Here is a 17,441-nt window from a genome sequence, read left to right on the forward strand (position 1 = left end):
TTGCACAGATATATCATGCAAAATGCATTCAAAGACATCTTTGTTGTGATTACAGAACCCACGGGTGGGCAAATAAGGAACGAGAGCCATAACTTCTATAAGGATATAAGGGTTACTTACAGGACCATCTCTCCTTGGTTGTTTCAACTCATCCCATCTGCTCTGGCAGGAATTGCATGCTCCGGGTGCCATCAGCTAAGGAGTGACAGCTGGCTGGGCCCAGGAGGACAGCCTTTTCTGTCATGGCACCCACACTCTGGAATGCCATCCTTCCAGAGATAACAGATTGGCCCCATCCCTGCTGTCCTTTTGTAAAGCCTGAAGACATGGCTCTGTGTCTGAGCCTGGGGCCCTGAGTGTGGAATGGAGCCTGCTGTCTGGCTATGTGGAATATGGGAGTGTGACTTTGTGATCTTTTTTCTGGCTTCAATGGATATTATATTTTTGCATATGTTTTTATTGTTTTTAATATTGTAAGCCACCCAGAATCACATGTGTAAGATGGGTGGCCATATAAATCCAGTAAATAAAAAAATAAATAGATCATATAGTGTATATCTCCTCCTTTTTAACAAAATATCTAGGTTGGCCTGACACATTTTATGTTACTTTTTTATCCAACTAACATGACAAAATCATCTTGAAAGGTGTTAAGTTTCTTTTCAGCACGTCACACTTGACAGAAATTGTTCAGAAGCGTCACTAACTTTATAATTTGATGTTAGTGTATAAGTTACATTGTTTCTGATGTCTGTTTGGTGCATATATTTCCTTTTGGTTTATATTCATGGTCATAAATGAAATAAAAAATTAGTTATAAATTTGACCAAAATTGTGCAGACACTCCCACAGCCATTCTTACATGAGGAGTAAGTACATAAACAAACTTTTGAATAAAAATGGATAAATGGCTATTTTTCCCAAGTACCCTTTGGAGAAAAAAAATGTTCCATTTAATCTTTACTTTATAGTGACCCAATAAATGACTAAGATATGTATGTTATAATATTTCCTTTTAAATTAACAAAAATATAGGAAAACATATTTTTCTTATGTACATGAAAATGTCACAAAGATGTAGTTTGTCATCAAAAGGTACCTGAGACAAGGAGGTGAAAGGAAAGTGGAAGCCCTAACTTTGTATCTGATACCATTATTAATATCTTGTTGAGAAGAGCATTTTCTTAAAGCCAACCCCCAATATCTGTAGAATGTATATTTATATTAAAGGTCTCCTAAGGAAACCTCATTTAAATAGCCAGTTGTACAAAGATACTATGGAGCTCCTGACTAAGTGTGCACCATTTTCTTTAATATGTATGGGGATGATCTTGAGTATTGCCATCAAGTTTGTCTGTTATCTACACATGGGAGGAGCAGAAAAGACAGAAGACAATAGACAATAGACACTGGTAGGAGGAAATAAAAGCCTCACCTTTCAAGAAGAACCATTATCTATAAGTGGGCAGCATGATAAACTATTGGTTACACCCCTCCCAAGCTTCAAAGGGCAATTTCCCTTTAAAATGATGAAAGGAGACATCATTAAATACTTGTAGAATGTTGCCACATTTATTTAAAATTAAATCAAAACCATTTTTGTCTCGGCCCTGCCCACTCTTTTCAACAGAATGCCACCCACATTCCCAATACAGCCCTCAACCGGAAATGACCGCACATCATTGTGCTAGTCTAAACTTGGCTTATGTCATGAAGAAGGATAATGTTGAGTGAACTGATAAGCCTCAAGAGATATACTTACCCAGGTGGCTGAGGGCATCCTTGTCCCAAGGCCAGGTGCCAGCACCAGCTAGCTCTTCCTGCACGGAGCTGGCAAAATAGATATTGAGGAAGTGTGTGCTGTTCAGCTGAAGGACCTCCTTAAGTTCCTTCATGCTCATATATGCCCTGTAGAATCGGCAGAGGAAAAAGGTGTAAGTTAATAACTATACAGATAAATCACAATGAAATTTAGTATTTAAAAGGTCATTGTCCTCCTTGAACAGCTTCACAAACAGAACAAGTGTGCTGCAAACAGGCTGCTCTAGATTTAAACTCCAGCATTTAAAAGGATCTCAAGCCAAAGACAGAGGCTGGGAAAAGCCTTTTCTTGAATTTGGGAAGAGCTGGAACCAGTCAGAAGAAACAGCAGTGGTCTTTACATTACAGTTTCAGTGTTTTTTAGACCCATGCAAGCTACAGTCCAGAGAATTACCTCTTCTTAAGGCAGATCTAGGGGCATCCACAAAATCCCTTGATTCAGCAGTGGCTGCTATTAATATCTTGAAATAAAATATCAGGCACAAGATCATAGCATTAGAGCAAGGAACAAAAGAGTTGCAACAGGAGTGTGATCTTATTAATTTTATTACAACAAGACTGTACAACTCATTAGTCCCAGCTATTTGTGTCAAAACCTGGCCACAATCTCTTCCCTTCTGATTTTAAGTTCTGGGTAGGATGTTTTTTTATGTCTTTGGTGGACCCTATTTGGGTTGGGGTTCATCATATTTAGAGGGTTATCTCTGCTGCCTCTTTAGAGGGACTTCCCCCCCCCCCACAAACAGAACCCACAACATTAATATTTTTTTCTTTCTGTTTCTTTAACTTCATTACAAATCACCCTAAGATTTTTAAAATTATTATTCCATGGATGCAAAAAAATGGAACTAGATGTTGAAAAGTAGCATGTTCCAGCCACAGCCTACAAACATGGCATAGATATCCAGTCATGAACCTTTTCAGAAGAGATGAACTTTAGAGAGACCAAAGAAGGAGCAACTCCTTTGAGTTACTTTTCTTCCTGGTGTCTGGGACTGTCTTAAAAAGTATCTGTGTCAATTTTATTTACTTATGCTTATCCATTACACACTCTGCATGCCCCGTGTCTTCCTCTCCCTACTATGGTTTCTAATCAGAGGATCCACTGCAAATTATTGGCATATTAATGTGTACCTGGATGCTATAATCTAATGTTATATTAAGGGACAGCCAATGAAAAGAGAAAGAAGAACCCAGCAACAATAATTTCACTTAATTTGAGACGACACTTATCAAGTCCTATGACATGTGCACCAACTGAAGATTTCCTTAAAGCTCTGGTCTTTACATACATATGCCCATTCAGCTTCTTCATTCAATATAATATTACCAAATAAGGTAAAAAGATACACATTTACCATTGCTTCTGTTATATTAAGGGAGGAATGGGGACCCACTAACATGGAACCCAGTCAATTATTTCCAAATTTTCACAGCACACTTCCCCCATTTTCCAGCTCTTTTTCTTTTCCAGCTCTTCAACTGAAAAGCAGGGCACCCAGGAGATCAAGTTAAGCCATCAGTGGCAGAAGATCCATTTCCAAAAGAGTTTGGGTCTGGTTTTGATGTTCTCTTACTCCTTAATAGTAAAAAAGTTAAAAAGCCCAGAGACACTTAAATGAAAGCTTTCCCCCTTTCTTACTGCTCTTTTTTTTCAAGTCAAGAAGTTAGATTTTCTATCATTGTAAAAAAACAGAAGCCTCATTGCTTATCTTCCATTCTAGAATCAGGTTTCAGCTTGTATGTGTTGAGAGGTTTGCAATGTACCAGAGAAATACTAAGAGGAAAACAATGAGAATAAGATTGGGATGAACTGGAATAAAATGGAGCAAATAAAATTTTTTTGCAAACACTTCTGATAAGCAACAGCAGCAATACTCTTGCCACTGGGGGGCGCAGGGAATCATAACTTGCTTTTTGTCATCCTATAGCAGGTCATCAGAGCTGCTTTTAATCTTCCTGCTAGCCTTATGTGAGCCAGTTTGGTGTAGTGGTTAAGGCATCACACTGGAAACTGGGAAACTGAGTTCTAGTTCCGCCTTAGGCACAAAGCTGGGTGACCTTCAGCCAGTCACTCTCTCTCAGCCCTAGGAAGGAGGCAAGGGCAAACCACTTCTGAAAAACCTTGCCAAGGAAACTGCAGGGACTGGTCCAGGCAGTCCACAGAGTCAAAAACTGACTCGAAGGCGCGCACACAGACACACACATACACATTAACCATATTAAGACAGTACCTTCACACATAGATTTCAACATGGGAATGAATAGCCTCTCCCCTCTCTAAGGGGAGCTTTCTACAGTACTGCAGAATAGTCTGCAATAGAAAGCCTTTGATTCTATGCAGAGCTTATACCATGAAACCTTACATTCCGGTACACATGCAAGCTTTCACATGTATACTGCATGTATACTGCAGACAAAAGTTGTACCATGCTCTTCACCAACATCACAGCACAACAGAAGAGGAAGGCTGCTTTCTGCTGCTCTCAAGTGGAGAACTCTATACAAAGCTTTTATGCAAACAGGGCTACAACTGGAGGAATTTGAATGCCCTCAATACTTCCCATTACATACAGGCAATATCCTCTTTCTCCTCTTCCTTGCCCAATATTAAACCAATGGAATCTATAGAAGTGTGTGAATGGAGCAAATGCAGTGTCAAACCACTCCATTTTGACTTTTGGCTTGTCCACTTCCAGTTTTGGCCTCAAGATCTCAGAGGCCAAAAGCGTATAGTATAAAGACCATGTAGAAGCATCATGATGATCCCCTAGCCATTGCAGAAAGATACACCATTATGGGATCCCACTCTGAACAGCAAATATCCTGTCATTCTATGCACAATGACAAGAGTCAGTTTCCTAGAACCCTGCTCAACAAACATTTGTAAAGTGCTAAGTCCTTCAAGTGGACAGGCCAGCATTTCTATGTATCAGTAGCAGAAATCCAGTCAGATAGAATTAGATAAAATATATCTGATGCACAGAACAATATAGAATAGAAAGCATTAAGTTAAAAAATCAAGAGAGTCCAATCTCTATACATTAGTATTTTGTCAATCCCAATATATTGCAGTCCTGATGAAAACCACTACCATTCCTCTGAGAATTCTTTTTTAAAAATAGGCATAGTTGCTAACCACATAGTTAATGTAACATCTGGTTTGGCTCTGAATTACGTTGTGAAACTGATTGTGATCACTCATCAGAGTGAACTTAAACAATCCTGGTGATGAAAGCTTATGGAATGGGATCAGTATTTCAGGAGAGGAATTTCAGCCCAATTCTTCAGCCACTCATTAACTTATCTTTGGTGAATTCCTGCAGAAAACAAGAATGCCTCTTCTACTGAATTTTCCCAGAAGTTATAAAGTGGACAATGACAAGACATATTGATCCTGACCTCAGTGGTGACTTGCCTTCAGACCCAGAATCTTCCCCATGTCTATAGTATATGTACAGTATGTCTAAGGTGTGTGTGTAAAGAGGGGGCTCAAATCATTTTTATTGTTATTGGACCACTATCCCTTCCTCACAGATGAACAGAAGACAAGCTACTAATGCTAAAAACAAAATTTGAAACAAAAGAAGCTGGTTCAAGATGTCAGCCTTATTCCTGCCCAGTAGTTGTTAACTCCTACTTCTTCTGAAGAAAATTAATAAAACAACCAGTTGCAAAATAAACAGGACTGTTCAAAACAGGGATTACAGAATAAGAAGCTCTCACTGGGGATGATACTGTTTTCTGGCAATTTCTCACCTATGTGAAACAGATGATTTTGACAAGAGGTTCACTGAGGCTGAAATACTTGTTTAATCAACTGGTGACCCAGAGAAGATGATGCCAACAAAATTACTTTAAATTAAGACAGAATAAAAAAGTTTGATTATAACTCTTTAGTTGCTGTGAGTCAGGTGGTATATCAATTATTATTATTATTATTATTATTATTATTATTATTTTGCCAACCTAGGATGTTCCTCTGATGAAAGATTGTAACTTCCAACTACTAACTGCACAACTGTGAAAGGCTTACTACCAGTGCAAACAGCTGCTTAGGTCAATAAGGGAATGAACAACCAGAACAAATTATCAACATACCTTCTTGGATTCTCTCTGAAGTTTCACCTCTGTGCTAAGATAAGCTACAAAAAGTACACAAGTGCATGCATTAATACATTTGTACACACATGCAAAAAAAAAGCTAGATTTGCTTGAAAACTCCACAAGCAGTAGAGAACATTCTGAGATAAAGCTTTCAACTGTAATGTTGAATGGCCTGTAGGAGATGCCACAACTGCCAAAATTCCATTATACTCCACTCTCTTTTACATCTGGATGTAATTCTAAAGCAGAAGTGATATTAATTAAATATTCTTGACAGACTCCTAATTCAGGATGCCAAATTCAAAGTCAGGGATCTCTATTTCAATTTGCAAACAGACTGGCTATTCTTTGAAATGAATTGCGCCTTCAAATTCCACAGTCTCCAAAACATTGTACTTAAGTGAAGGAGCAGCAGGTCTCCCATGTGCACTTCTGATTCAGTCTATACCCTTCTAACTCTTTGGGGAGTCATCTAGAGTAAGAAGGTGAGAGAGATGTTGGGAAGGAAGCAAAGGAGGGTAATTCAGTTTATATGAGAAGAGGTAACAAGCCCAGAAGGAAGCATTCCAAAGAGATTAAAATTCATTTAAAAAGTCAATTAATTTTTATGATTTAATTAATTTTTATTATTTTTATTAATTAATAATTAAATTAAATTAAATTAATTGAGTCACTATCAGTCAGCCAGGAAATATACACTTAAATTTTTTAAGGCTATGTTTTCACCATAGCTAATATTAAAAATGCCGTTCTAAAGTCCATGTGGTTCTCACTTCTTGTGTTTGACAGCTACATGGGGCTTGACAGAGGGAAATCATTCTATCATTCCTACATACAGTATACATTTAGTTCCCCAGTACTATGGCCATACAGGTAACAAATCCAGCAACTGTTACCACATATTTTCTTTCACATGTACATATAAGAACAAGGGAACTTTTCCCACAGGTTTGTAGTACAGAAAATGTGTGGCCTATATTTCAACAAATGACAAATGATCAGCTAAAACAACCACCTGAGTCACAAGATTTTATTTACAGCAAAACTTCTGATTATGCACCTACATACAAATACTCAAATGGAGGTTAGGTTGTACCCTGAGCCATCTTTCCATGCCAGTTCCAATTTTAAAAAAAGAGTGAAGCAAGGCTGTATACTTGCCCTGTTCTTTTTAAATGTTTATATTAATGCAGTAATTCAAGCTCTTGAAAACACTGATTGGGCCATCAACATATCTTAGTACTATAAAGAGATGCTGCTGCCATTCTATTCCAAACTCAAGTGAGCCTTTGGGTCCCTGAAACATACTGCAGTGAAGAAAGACTTGCCATCAAGTACTTTAAAGCAAAAGTAGTAGCCTTCACCAAAAAGCAGGCCAGCTGTACCTTCGTATGCTAACCCAATGCCATATATAAAACTAGGTGATTTCTGTAGAACTTTCTGAAGCTAGCTATATTCATTTATCTGCTACCTACATTTTTGATGCTTTATCACTGTGTTGCAGAGCTTGTTCTACAGTATTTTACCTTATTTTCCTTTACTTCATTTTTCTATCTATATCTTTTTGCTGGTTTTTATGTTGCACCTTGAATTGTTATTGACGCAAATGAAGTTCAATCCATCAACTTATGACACCCACCTGTTACAATAGAGAAAAACTGCTTGTTCCCTGGCATTTGGGGCAGCTTCTGTTTTTAATAGGCCTATCATGGAGATAATGGAAAATCAGAGATAGAGGAATATTGCAAGTAAAAATGATAGGAAGCACTATGGAAACAGCAGAACATGGGCTTCTCTACATCAAGAGAGAAACAAATTGAAAATGATAAGCCACAGAAGCAGCTAGATAATCTTGATAAGGGAAAAGAAAGTAACAAGGCACAAGCAGTTACAGTAATCTGTTATGAAAAAAGGGGAGACAGCTGTTCTTGACTGGTCTGCTTTTAATGATGAACCTCAATGAGGCAAGATCCTGAAATCACTTAAGACACGTTTGAGATTGCTGCTGTATTGAAAGAATCAACCTCTGATACATCAAAGTACAGCTGAACTCTTATGTCAGACCTTTTTGTGGCGATGCTCTGGAGACTAAGGAGAGGCTTAGCAGTAATTCGGAAACTCCCGAGCAAAAGCATTTTAAAGAGGTGGCTAAACAGCTGTGTTTAACCTAAGGTCTCTGGCAATCGTTTCACAATGCCTGACGTTTTCTGCTTCAACTCAATAAATATTCTCAAAACAACAAGAATAATAAGTAACTTGTATGTGAAACATGGCTCTCCAACAGACACTGAGAAGGCCAGTAAATGAGCTGGCAACTCCATATAAGGGGTGCCATGACTGGAATCCAACGACTGGAATCCATCATATTAAGCAATGGTTTGCTTAACGCTAATATGCTGAAGAAACCACATTTGGATTTCATACAACACATTAATCCATAAACCACATTCTAAAAGCAGTAATGGTCAGGTTTAAATGATATGTTAAAATCAAAAGAACTGTATTATGGCTTAGTGAGATGTATAAATCCTTGTAACAGATGTTTTACTAGGTATTATTTACTATTGTTGATGTTGCTATTGTTGCTAGGTGGATTTGCATGATCCCTGATTCAGTAGCTCTAGGTGGCTCACAGAATTATTATTGGACTCAGAAAATAACTGGCAACTTGGTGCAGGTGTTCCAGTGTGGGAGTGGCATGGCAACCCCAGCAGGTGCCACTCAATACCTGCACTGCTATATTCTAGGCCAGCTACAACATCCAGACCACCAGAATTAAGAAACAAGTGTCACAACGTAAGCTCAGTCGAAGTGTGTGATGCCATGACACAAGTACAAGAGGGCAGCGCTTGTGGCACAATGATGTGACACTCGCTGTGGCACTGCCTCCCCTCCCCAGCCGATTCCTCTGCAGGTACTGATGGCAAGAGCTCCAGACCCACCCGTGATTCCTCCAGCAGCTTCATATACTGTAGATGTTAAATGAAAGGGAAGGTAGGAAGGAGCTGCAGACCTCTTTCCCTAGTATAATTCTCAGGGAGCCAAGTTCTCGCAGCATTGCCTTCTAGGATGGCCCAGAGAGTTAGAATCAGAACCATCATAAAGCAAAACCTCCAACCCCGGCTCCCTCAAGTGCTCTGACAGAAGAGCGACTACTGCACACTGGCCATCATTTGTTAAAAAGCTGCATCACCTGCAAGATAACCCTAAAGGGCTCAACTGGCGAATTGTCTGCAGGCACATTCAACTGCTGCTTCTCCTTCCACTTCCATGTGAGTAGCTGGATTCTACACTAAAAGTGGCACAAAATGCAATTTTATGTTTAAAGTCTTGGAAAATATGGACTTTGGAGAGTATTTTATTCAGGGAATTAAGTCTGTCTATACACCTCAAAAGGCAAGCATCACTGTGAACGATGAGTTAACTGAACCCTGTCATATACAAAAAGGGACAAGACAAGGATGTTCTTTGTTGCCTTTGCTCTTTATTCTGGTGTTGGAAGTTTTTAACAGAGATATTAGAAGAGATGAACAAACAAAGGGCTTAAAGATTAAAAAAGGTCTTTAAACTGAGGGCTTTTGCTGGTGATTTAGTTTTGACACTACAAGACCCTCTGGATACTGTAGAGCATCTAATGAAGAAATTGAGAGAATGTGGGTCATGGCCAGGACTTAAAGTAAATAAGCAAAAAACAAAGACGCTGACCAAAAATATGACCTCGTCCAATCACGAACTGTTGATGGGTAAGACTGGTTTTAAGATTGAAAAAAAGGTTAGATATTTGGGGGTGATTTTATCAACCAAGAATAGTATGTTGTTTCAGAATAATTATGTTAAAATTTGGAATGATGTGAAAAAAGATTTGTTAAGATGGGAAAAATTACCACTGTCTTTTATGTCTTATGTGATTAAGATGAATGCTTTGCCTAGGGTGTTGTTTCTTTTCCAGACCATATCTATTTTGTCGACAGACTTACCATTTAAACAATGGCAGAAGGATACCTCTAAGTTCATTGCAAGGCAAGAAACCAAGAATTAAATATAAATTGTTACAAGATGCCAAAGAATGAGGAGGTCTGGGTTTACCTGATTTAAAGTTGTATTTTGATGCTTGTTGTCTGCTTTGGATGAAAGAATGGATAACTTTGAAGAATAAGAAATTACTGCAACTTGAAAGATATGAATTGAGATTTGGGTGGCATGCCTACTTGTGGTATGATAAAATTAAAGCTAATAAAGATTTTAAAAATCATTTTGTTAGGAGTGCTATAATGAGAGTTTGGAACAAATATAAAGCAAGATTGTTTCCTAATGTACCATTATGGTTGTCACCCCATGAAGCATTTGTTAGAAGAGAAAATGTGGGGGGGGGGGAGCTGGTTAACTTCTAAAGATTTGTTAAATTTTGACGAGGGTGAACTGAAGCTTAAAACAAGGGAAATCTTAGAGTTGGAAGGTTTTACATGTCATTGGTTTACATATTTACTGTCAGAATGTTTTAAAGTGGATAAAAAGAATTTTAGATTTGTTAATGAAACAACTCCATTTGAAATGGCACTCTGCATAAAAGATGAACACGTTATTACAGAGATATATAAAATGTTGGTACAGATGAATTTAGAAGATGAACAAGTTAAAGAATGTATGAGTAAATGTGCTAAGAATTTTGGATATAATATGTTGGAGCAATGGGAGAACATGTGGAACAAAGGTTTGAAATTTACGTTGAATTATAATTTAAAAGAGAATTTTTATAGAATGATGTATCGCTGGTATTTAACTCCTGATAAGTTGTTAAAAATGTACAGTGGAGTAATGAATGTTTGTTGGAAATGTTCTCTTGGTGAAGGAACTTTTTAACATCTTTGGTGGACTTGTGAAAAGTCCACTAAAAAATTTTGGGATCAAATATGTGCTAATATTCAAAAGATTCTTAAAGTGGTAGTAAAGGTAAAGGTTTCCCTTGACATGAAGTCCAGTCGTGTCTGACTTCGGGGGGGGGGGGTGCTCATCTCCGTCTCAAAGCCGAAGAGCCAGCGATTGTCCGTAGACACTTCTGTGGTCATGTGGCTGGCATGACTAAACGGAACGCCGTTACCTGCCCGCCAAAGTGGTACCTATTAATCTACTCACATTGGCATGTTTTCGAACTGCTAGGTTGGCAGGAGCTGGGACTAGCAACGGGAGCTCACCCCGTCATGCGGATTCGAACCACCAACCTTCCGATCGGCAAGCTCAGCGGTTTAACCTGCAGCGCCACCGCGTCCACTCTCTTAAAGTGGACTTACAAAAAAACCCAGAACTGTTTCTCTTAGGTTTGATGGAGAAGCAGCTTGAGAAACAACATGGGACTTTGCTTTTATACATGATCACAGCAGCAAGACTTTTATACGCACAGAGATGGAAAGATCCACAAATACCTACGGTGGAAGAATGGATTATTGAATGATGGAGCTGGCCCAAATGGCCAAGTTAACAGCGCTGATAAGGGAAAATACTATTTCTGGATTTCTTTCTACGTGGCAACCACGTAGAAAGACTCCTTGCTTGTGTCAGAAAAAAATGAAGTTTTGATTTTAGGTTTTAATGATTAAATGGTTTGATTTTATAGAAATAATATTATTAAGGTTCAACTAATTGTAAGAGATTATATTTGTAAATGTATTCATATCTGTACTGGAGAAGTTCAGAATTCACTTTCTATTTTCTCTGTTTTGCACTTTTATATATATATATATATATTTTTCAAATTTTATCACCGCCCATCTTGCCCCCAGTCCTGTACTCTGGCTTTTCTATAGTCTACATTTTGTATTTTAACTATACTCAGAAAAATAATAAAGTACTTTACTAAAAAAAACTAAAAGTGGCTCAAAAGTCACTCAAGCCATCTGCGCTCATACTTGATTGCATTAAACAGTTATGTATACTACGGAACTCAAAGGATCTATTGCAGAACAAGGGTACTTCAAAGCTATCATATCAAGCACATGGAAAAGTCTGTTATTCCATCTCTCAACCACATTGCTTCTACTGTTGTTGACTACATCTGAGAAAATATCCTCTAGAGTCACCTGGAGTCCAACCAAATCCCTCAGTCTCCAAAGGTGGATTAGGCTCCTTTGTTCCCCAACCCATCAAAAGGGGGCACACAGCAATAGTCCAGCACTGATCCATTCCTGCAAGGATATCATTTTGGGAACCACGGTAGAGTATAGGTTAGTCCTGTCCAAAAACATACTGAAGGTTATGAAAGAACAGGTCTGTTGCATGCAAGAGACATACCAGTCTGAGATCAACATTCCCTCACTTGACCCTGTGAGGCCATAGGAATCTTGGAAAGCCAAAACATTTAACCCTGCAAATTAATTGGCTTAAATCCTGTTCTAGAAAAAAGCATTGTAAGTAACAACTTAGTGGAGCAGCTTCTCATTACTGGACATCTCTTCCCCTCTGGAATTCTCTTCCTCAGAAGCCAAGGCGCTGTGCTGCTCTGACCCTGTCCTTCCCTTCCAAATAGGGAGTGGCTTTGTCACCCTTCTGACATATGACCAGCTTACTTTTTTCCCTTGCTTCCTCCTTTGCTGCAAAAAGTTACTACAGCAAGTGAGGGCTGAGGACAGAGGTAGGTGAGAAGGGTAGTGCCAGCTTCCTGTTTCTGGAACTCTTCTTTTAGCTGCCTGAGGAAAGGAGGGGCTGATACAGTTAGGTAACAATAGTTGCTCAAGGTCACACACTGGAACAAAAAAAATAATTAGGGAATAAAGCCACTGGCCATGTGGAAGGGCAGGAGCTCCCAGAAGTGATCAGAGGAAATAATCTTGGAGAACAAGCAAGTCCTCAGTTCACTGAAAACCCACAAGCACTAGGTATCCTGAAGCAGAAAGGGCAAAATTTTGCCCCCTCGCTCCTGGACTTCCATCAAAAACTAAAAACCTGGTTTTGCCAGCAGGCCTGAATGGGAAGGGGAATAGCCACTTCTGGGGATGGCTAGCCCCCTAGAATGGCCCTTTATACTTACGGACTGATAGAGAACCTTCAGCCATCTGGATTTTATCACATTTTTATTCTTATTGTTTATTTACATTTGTATTTTTTGTATTTATAATTGTATTTTAACTTTGTTTTTATTGTAAACTGCCCAGAGTCCCTCCTTTAGCGGGGAGATGGGTGGTGATAAAATTTGATGAATAAAATAAATAAATACATCTTAGATATTAACAGTTAACAGCATTTCCCAACCTAGGTATCTTTGTGATGTGTGAACTTCAACTCCCAGAATTCTTAGCAATGGCCTTATTGGCTGGTGAATTCTATGAAGTGAAGTCTCTACATCACAAAGGTGCCCAGGCTGGGAAATACTGCATTAATCCTTCCTTCCTTCCTTCTTTGGAGAAATTCCTTTTAACCTAATCAATTGAAAAAGTAACCACAACAAGCATTTAGGTTTTCACTCCACATGCAGTAAAGATATTTCTCCCCTTAAGTCACTGGTTTGGCTGTTGGTATTGAAATGAAAAGAATTCTTAAGTCAGGGTCTCAAGGTAATACTAACAAGAGCAATGTAAGACATAACAAGACATGATCAAAGAGCCAGAATGCTTGAATTCCTCTGCAATGCTCACTTGAGGGAATGGTATTAAAGGCAAAACTGAAATACTTTGGCCACATAATGAGAAGACAGGACACCCTGGAGAAGATGCTGATGCTAGGGAGAGTGGAGGGCAAAAGGAAGAGGGGCCGACCAAGGGCAAGATGGATGGATGATATTCTAGAGGTGACGGACTCGTCCCTGGGGGAGCTGGGGGTGTTGACGACCGACAGGAAGCTCTGGCGTGGGCTGGTCCATGAAGTCACGAAGAGTCGGAAGCGACTAAACGAATAAACAACAACAAGGATGGTCTCCAAACACAACTCTACTGCTAGGAAGAAGGTGCCACTCTTTTATTTTTTTGCTGAGATGGGTAACAGAGCCTTGGAAAGGGAATTTAGATGGATAATGTAAAGAACGGGGGTGGGGGGGGTTGGTAAGCAATACAGACATGGCTAATTTTGGGTCTGTCATGTCTGAAATTATTCACACCATGTTTCTATGAGCAAGCTAGCTGTGAAAGATGTTTTTTTTCCTACACTTCCATTCACATTATAATTCACAATCTTTTTTGTTCTTTGATTATTGCTGCCACAGTACCTTCTTATTTGCCCTTCCACATGCCAATGCTTTGATCTCTTTACAAAGAACAGATGAACCAAATATTAATCAAATGCTTGGATCTCAGACTAACTTTATTATTAAGTATGACTTAATATCTACCCACCGTCCAATAAAATTAAATAGATAATAGCTTCCAGGCCACCCCCTTTTTGTTTTCATGGGTTCTTCAAATACAGGCACATCCAGCTGTCACGTTCCAGGCCAGTATAAGGCAGCATCATGGGCATGAGTCAGAGGCTGGCTTGGTGCAGGAGATCCATCTGGCTGTGGCAGTTCAGAGGTCAAGAAATGTCTTAGGAAATATGTGAACAGCCTATAAATCAGGGCATACAAACAAGTGCAAGAAAGGAAAGAGTGCAAACCAGGGCAGTGAGATCTGGGAAGCAGAACAAAAGGAATGTATTAATAGCTGCTACTACTATTGATCCATGTTTGCTACACTTCCCAACCCAAGCAAGAAGGGCCTGTTGCACCAAACACTGATGTGGAATAGTGCAGAATGTCTACTGACACACTACAGATAAGAACATCATGTCTAGTTCTGACTCTAAAACTAAAGCGTTGATCAATTCCCATATGAGAACTGAAGGAAATTCTCACTGTGAGAATTAAGGCTGTGATGCTGATTCAGGAATACAGCTGGGCAGAACAGTGGGCACTTACTTTTCCACTGCTGCCTTAAATGATGATGCAGATAAAAACATGCTGTTATTTACAAAGTGCATTGCTCAGATCAAAAACTAAAATTTAATTCACACAACTAAGTACAATGCAAAATGTATTTTCTACATATACTGTTTGCATATTTATTCACTGGTGATATTTATATGAAATCTGTCCTCTGGGAGTTCACAGAAATGAACACTAATATCTCTCTACAATTTATTCTCCTACCATTACCACAACTCTATGAAGTAAGAGAGTGACTTACCCAAAGTCACTAAGTGAGTTCCGGTGGATTTGAACCAGTCCCCCCAGTCCTAGTCTAATTCCTTAACCACTAACAGACCCTGGTTTTTCTCCTGGAGGCCCCAGAAAGCCCAGGGACCCCTCATTAAGTGATGTGCCCAAGGTCAGTCCTAGAGAAAGGCCCATCTCACTAATTCATTTCTGGGTGTGCTGATGGCAAAAAGTCTAGACAACACAAGAACAGAACTTGGGGAGGGAGCAGAGGACCTCCTGCCCCTGGGAGGTTCCCACCTGTGGACCACAGAAACAGGAAAGCTGCCACCTGAGATGATTGTTTTATTCTGCTTCAAGAAATGCATTAAAAAGTTAGGGGAAAGAAGAAAAATATTTTAGAAATATATTCTTTTTTTTATCTTTGCCTTTGGAAAAATTAAGAAAAGGGCCTAAGAGCAAAACCATAATTTCCCAGAGATTTCCAGTTTTCCTCATGCCTTCGGATAATTTTCAAAAGGCAGACTCTCTGATGACTTTAGGAAGTCCAGAAATAGGGATGAAAACAACAACCCTCCCCTGCTTTCATGTTCTTCCCTTTATCTGGCAATCTGAGAAACTCTCTAGCAAATTAAGGATCTACAGATGATTTTAGACAATTGTTTAATGATTATTAATAGACCCATTATTTAATCTAAGCACCATCATCTTATCTTATGACAACGAATTTTGACTGCCACTTAACTAATTCCTCTGTGCTAGAGACATCTCACTGTAAATCAAAATAGGAGAGGAAGACCACATCTTTCCTTTGCTAGCATCTCTAAGCTTCAAATTTATTTTCAGAACAAACATCCAATGAAATTCTTTTTCACAACAGCTAATTTAGACACAGTACCACTCCATGAAGTCCTTTAATTCTGCAGTTAGAGGTGTAGGGTAGACCATGTGCTACAGCCAGAAGAGCTGGCCCAGAAAAAAAAAAAGTGAGGCACAGTCTTGAATTTGTATACTGCAGTAGAGCAAAGTAAACAAGAACCTACAGAGCAGGGAAACCAGGAACTTCCATTAGAAGCAAAGAACTTCAGTGATGCAGATTCAAGGAGCATGCATTGAAACATCCAAGATGAATATCAAGAAGAACTTCCTGACCTGTGTCAGAGCGTTTGGGTTAGCCCTAAGCTTCATATTGCAAATACTTGCTGTTCAACACTTCTTAACCTTCTCTTTGTACACTATGAACTTCTATGGAGAAAATAGTTCTAGGCAAGAAGCATGAAACATTCAGGAAGGGAGCCATTTGTAAATATCTGATACACTTCAAATACATGCAATACCTGCAGTTATCAGCCATAGAATGAAATTCTTCAACAGCTGTAGACAGCATGTAAAGCAAGTAAGTTTCCATGTGTAGGTTTATCCACAATTACAGTCTATGTTATGAATTCTGTTTGTTCATTTGCTTTTGTTCTGGCAGACAGGTAGCGTCAGATTTGAGGGGGAACCAAGGGGTAGTTAGCTTGATTGGGAAAGTGAAACCATCTTCCAAATAATAATAAAAAAAATCTTACAAAAGTGGTGAACTTTTGAAGGAGGGATGAAATACAGGTTCATAAGGAAAAGAGCAATATTACTTCCCATGCTCACCTACATCAAAATACTATAAGGTAAGTAAGAGAACACATTGACACAGGGGATTTAGTGTGTTTTATGAGCACAGAATACAGTGTGTTGGCAGTTCATACTGAAATGGATGTAGGCACTGGCCAATTCATTGTCAAGATATCCTTTACTGAAAAACCTTATTTTATACACTACAGCAGGAAACATAAGGAGACTGTAGTCTTCATTCTGCTAGCATTCTGCTACACCTCCATCTCACACTGTTGAACTTCAGCATTTCCTTTTATCAATGAACCTTCAAGAACAAGAACAAAACACTGGTTCCCCTGAAGCCCTTAACCCTTTACCCAGTAACAACACTATTAAATGCCACAGACTCTGGCACCCCAGCTAAAATACTTCGTCATCCCAAAGAAGCTGCTTACTTTCTCACTACCAGCCAAACAGGGGAGTATAACTGGTTTACCAAGTGCTTGTCATGTCCAACTTTCATTGCTTCTACTATCATTCCACAAGGGTGCCACTGTTCATTTAGACCACAGATGGAAGCTCACATGACTGAAAATGTTTCTATAGGAAAAAAGAAATCTTAAACATATAAGCTGAAAAGTTAATATGCTAGGACTAAAATTCTTTTCTCACTCATCTACTTTTTGCATTTCCATGGGCAAGAAATTTGGGTGGGTTTTGTTCTTGTTCTTTTTTGCTACGAAAACACTCCTCTAGTCTCACTGGTTCATCTGAAACTAGACTACAGTGATCAAAGTCACCAAGC

The 17,441-nt window shown here is 39.0% G+C and overlaps 1 protein-coding gene across 1 annotated transcript in view; it reads right to left on the bottom strand.

The window, feature by feature from the left end:
- The window catches only part of PAPPA2 (pappalysin 2), a 159,976-nt gene that overhangs the window by 111,888 nt on the left and 30,647 nt on the right, over positions 1-17,441 (bottom strand). Inside the window, exon 3 of the mRNA XM_063298487.1 lies at positions 1,763-1,908. Coding sequence (XP_063154557.1) covers positions 1,763-1,908 — 146 coding nt within the window. The remainder of the gene's footprint in view (positions 1-1,762; positions 1,909-17,441) is intronic.

The sequence above is a fragment of the Candoia aspera genome, chromosome 3 (genome assembly GCF_035149785.1).
Source record: "Candoia aspera isolate rCanAsp1 chromosome 3, rCanAsp1.hap2, whole genome shotgun sequence".
NCBI lineage: Eukaryota > Metazoa > Chordata > Lepidosauria > Squamata > Boidae > Candoia > Candoia aspera.